Raw genomic sequence first — 5,061 nt, 5'->3', positions numbered from 1 at the left:
AATACATTTTCTACTAAATTTCAATAATTGGACTAGTGGTAATGATGATATTGATGAATTTATTCAAGGTACTCAACTATCAACTCATAAAAACGATGTTAAAAAAGCATTAGAATGGATACCTTACAATAAACTTTATAATGTTGAGTATATTGCAAAAGGTGGGTTTGGTATAGTATATAAAGCAAATTGGATTGATGGAAATATAAGCTTTTGGGATGATGGATATCAAAATTGGAAAAGAATAAGCCAAAATATGCCTGTAGCTCTAAAAAGTTTAAATAATTCAGAAAATATCTCATTAGAATTTATGAATGAGGTATAATTTATTTTTATAATTAATGAAATTTAAGAATTTGATTTTATTGATATATTATTTATATTTTTATACAGATTGCATTACATAATAAAGTTGATAATAATTCATTTATTATTAAATTATATGGAATAACTCAAGATCCAAAGACAAAAAATTATATGATGGTTTTGGAATATGCAGTAAATGGAAGCTTACGGGATTTTTTAAATGAAAATAATGAATTAGATTTAAAAATTAAAATCAATTATTTATACAATATTGCATCTGGACTTGAAAATATTCATGGAAATGAAATAATTCATCGAGATCTACATACTGGTAATGTACTAAAAAATTACGAAACTATTCTTATAACTGATATGGGATTATGTAAACCTGCAGATTACAAACCATCAGAAAATGCAAAAAATAATATATATGGTGTTTTGCCTTATATTGCCCCTGAGATTTTACGAGGACAAAGTTATACTAAAGCTGCTGATATTTACAGTTTTGGAATAGTTATGTATGAAGTTATTTCTGGATTATCTCCATATCACAATTTAATTTTTAATGACTTTTTAGCAACGAAAATTTGTTTAGGACTTAGACCAAGGTTTAACACTATTAAAGTACCTCAATTCATTGTGCATTTAATTAAAAGATGTTTAGATGCAAATTCATTAAATCGACCAACAGCAATTGAAGTTAGGGATAAATTATGGGAATTTAAGTATGACAATTCTCTAGAATTGGAAGAACAAAAATTGAAGAAATCAATGATAACAATACACCTTTAACTAGCTCATCATATAAAGTGCATTCAAAAGCTAACTACACTGGTAGTAGTTTACTTAGTCTTAATAACCTTCCAGAGCCAAAAAATTCTGACGATTATTATGAACAAAATGATGATATAATAACTAAAAATTCTTCAGGTATTTATTAATAAATTATTGCTATAAAAAAAAATCTATTATTAATTTAATTAATCAAATAGATTCATTAGACCATATTTAAAAGATATTTTTAAATGAAGATGGTAAATTTTAATTTATTGACTGACTTTATATTTGTTATTTATATTTAACGTATCTTCTAACTTTAATAAAAAGTAATTAATTTAGGGGCAAAGAAAATGTTTAGATTAAAGCCAAAATAAGTAATTGATAAATTTCCTTTTTTTACCATTATAATTTGAATTCAGTTTAACATTAGCTTTTCTTATTCTCACTGTGACCCAAATAATTTTTTTTTTTTTTTTTGTATGTAACTGAACAATGTTAGACGGAATTTTAAATTTTAAATGGTTATATATTTAATTATATACATTATTTATTTACAGTATGTAATATTTTCATTATTTATTTAATAAATTAACTATTAAAATCTTATACGCATCATTTTTTAAAAAATAAAAACTTAGTCAATATTATATATTATCTTACCAAAGCGATAAAATGTTACAAAAAAAAATAATTTGGTTTAGTCAAAAGTAAAGGAATTTGTACACATGTTACAGTTGTCACATTATTTAACAAAAACGAAGATAATTATAAATATAAATTAATATTTACTTGCTGTAGCCTGTTGAGGATTAAATAGTTAAAATCAATGTAACAATAAAAATTCTTTTTTTATAGTTAGATAAATTAGAACTTATAAAATATTAACATGTTTTTTTTTATTTTTAAGTGAAAAAATATACTTGTTCTAACGAAAATCATACAAAGCATGTTTATTCAATAATAAAATTTTAATTATACTGTATCGCCGATCAAAACATAAGAGGTGAAAAATGAAAAAAAGAAAAAAATAGAAGAAAAATTATTAAAAATAAAATTCGCGCTTACTGTAGTACCGCAGCATCAATCCAAATGAACTGAATCTAAGCCTAAAAGACAGATAAAATCGGGATAAAAATATTAAAAATTAAGTTTAAAAAAAAAATTGGACAATAAATTTAAAAAGAGATTCAGTCTAAAAAAAGCAAAAAAAAAATTATTATTAAAAAAAAAAGATCCCGTCTAAAAAAGTTCAAAAAAAAAATTATTATTAAGAAACTTTTAAAATCAATCGATATGCTGCGGCCGATCACATCATACTGATGACTTATGGAATTAGTGGAATTAGTAGATATATTTTATTGTATGTACTACTGTACTATGTATGTATTTCTAACCTTATTTTTTGTATATATTTTACATTAACTATAATAAAGAAGTGCGTATTACTAAAAAAAATAAATTAAACTTTTTTTCGTTAATTAGCAAAAAAAATATCGGATTAAAATTTCCGAATTTTTTAGAGATAAAGGGTAAAAGGACTTTTTATATGAAAAGCAGAGTTAAAATTAAATAATTAAAATGTATTTAAAAAGGTATGAAATGCACTTTCACATAACTTTCTTATATAACTACAGACAGATATAACTCTTTTTTGTTATATTACTATTTGTTGATGCAGAACAGCTCTATATATAAGAACGAGCATTTATTTCTAATAAATCTCTAATAATTTCTATGCATAATGATTAATGGAGGATATTATCAAATTACATACTAGTAATAAGTATTTCCATAATAAGTATTTCCATGATGCATTAAATTTAATGATTAAGTTAATATTCCAACAAATATTTGTAATACTTGAAACACCAAGTTGTGAACAAATCAAATATTTTACATTACTACATTATTCTGATAATTAATTCAGTAGTAACATAACTTGTATCACTCTACGTAATTATGTTTGTTAATTAATCCGTCCAATCGTTTTTGGTAATGTTGTTAAACTAGGAAAGCAAAAAAATTAGATGGTGAGAGAAAATCAACAATAATTTATAACGGGACTGTAAAACAATCACGTGACTAAACTGCGTAGAAATATGGTGCCCTTCGCTACATTCTAGATAAACTCATTATTTTCATTGATTAAAAATTACGAAATAAACTCGAAGTCTTGATTATCAATTACTTACAAGGTAATAATTTCAACGTCAATTGATATAATTACTTGAAAGGATACACTTTAATACTCGGACGATATATTCTGTGATCTATAATTTAATATTTTTATAGGTTCAAGTTCTTCTTGTTTATAATATTTCGCTTATTACTCAAATTATATTTCAGAACACACTTTGGAAAACCCCACTTTTACCAATTTGTTTTATATCTCCGACTGAAACCCGTTGAACGATACTTATTCAACAAAATAAATGACCAGAATATTATAACATCACATTAAACAATCTTACTAAAGGATCATGACGTAAATAAAATATGAACCAATTAATAAGAGCAATTTTATGATAATTATTTTATTAGAAAAATTCAGTTTATTTATTTGTTGATTCGGTTACTACTAATATTTTGAGTTTTGCTAATTAAAAGTAAAATCGAAACGTATCGTTAGATACATTATTAGATAATTAGAAAAGGTGATTACAATGTGAACTTTTACATGTAAGGTGTATTCGTTGGTTAAAAATCATCAAAAAACTAAATGAACCTAATAATATTTATTAAAGCCTTTTAATTCTTTGATCAACTAATCAAATTATAACCCATGATTTATTTCTTTTATAAATTTCATTCGTTTAAAGAGGTTATTCAAATGATTGTTATTCAAATGATTTTACATGTTTCAAATACAACTGTACTATTTTTATCTTTCACTACGTTCAAGTTTATAATTTTAACCATTAAATTTTATTGATTTTGCGAGAAGCTCAAGTAATATGGCGCAGTACTACAACTTCAGTAACCTTCTTATACCTTGTTTCAATTATACAAAGATTAATTTTAACTCTTAGGTACAGACTCATTATTCTGCCCAAGTTTCTTCACTAAACGATAATACTGTTCTTTTTATATGGACTTTTTTTATTATTTCAAAAATGGAAATCAAACTTGAAAATTTGAGAAAAAGTTTCTAAAAATATGTAGAAAATTTAATTTAATGAATGCTATAACATGACAAGATTAAAGCAGAATAAGCAGAATAATAAAATTATCTACTTCATATTTAAATATGTGAAAATTGAAAAAGTTATTCTATTTGTTAAACAATTTATACTACAATTTTTGTACACGGTAACTGCATGTAGAATTTTAGCCCTTGTGAAACTTACCGATATTGTGAGATCGGCGACATTAGACTACAATATATAAGGTTAGTTCATATCTTGTTACGCATTTTACAAAATTATTTTTTTTTTTTATCGGTAAAAATACTTGCAAATTTTGGTACTCTATTACAAGGAATTTAAAGTTTACATTTTTTAAAAATTAAATTTATTTATTTCTATTATAAACAAAATATTATATTGATCAATCTTTAGAAAAAAGATGATGAAATTTACCATTAAAGAGTGGGCAGAACTAATTTCAGGTCCTATTTCCATGAAAGAACAGGATCAACGAATCTTTAAACATGCTGACTTGCCTACAGTAAAAGATAAGCTTTCAATAACATTACTTCTGAAAATTCATAAACATTTTTCTGATTGGTCTACAGTTTTTCGTTAATTAACTGAAGACTCATGTCAATAACATTATGATTGGATTTTGAATATTTTTAATTTATGCTTTCTTTAATCGTAAAAAATAAAATATTTTAGGTACCGAACATTTAATCCGTACTCCCGCGCTCCTGTTGATGCCAAATGGATCCTCATTGCATGCTCGATTTTACAGGCAACTGGGATAGTAATGCTGGAATTTGGGAGCTTGATGATGGACTTGCATTAAACAAATGGT

At 24.4% G+C, this 5,061-nt stretch overlaps 1 protein-coding gene across 1 annotated transcript; it reads left to right on the top strand.

Moving 5' to 3' along the window:
* Window positions 1–822: 822 nt before the first annotated feature.
* On the top strand, window positions 823–1,460 carry OCT59_011756 (uncharacterized protein; the record flags this gene model as incomplete). Its single annotated transcript, XM_066133989.1, has 3 exons — window positions 823–1,031; window positions 1,103–1,236; window positions 1,426–1,460. 3 exons carry the CDS (start codon window positions 823–825, stop codon window positions 1,458–1,460), a joined length of 378 nt encoding a protein of 125 aa, XP_065989298.1.
* Between the last annotated feature and the right edge of the window lie 3,601 nt (window positions 1,461–5,061).

Source organism: Rhizophagus irregularis, chromosome 2 (assembly GCF_026210795.1).
Source record: "Rhizophagus irregularis chromosome 2, complete sequence".
Lineage (NCBI taxonomy): Eukaryota > Fungi > Glomeromycota > Glomeromycetes > Glomerales > Glomeraceae > Rhizophagus > Rhizophagus irregularis.
This window is presented reverse-complemented; position numbering and strand designations above follow the sequence as displayed.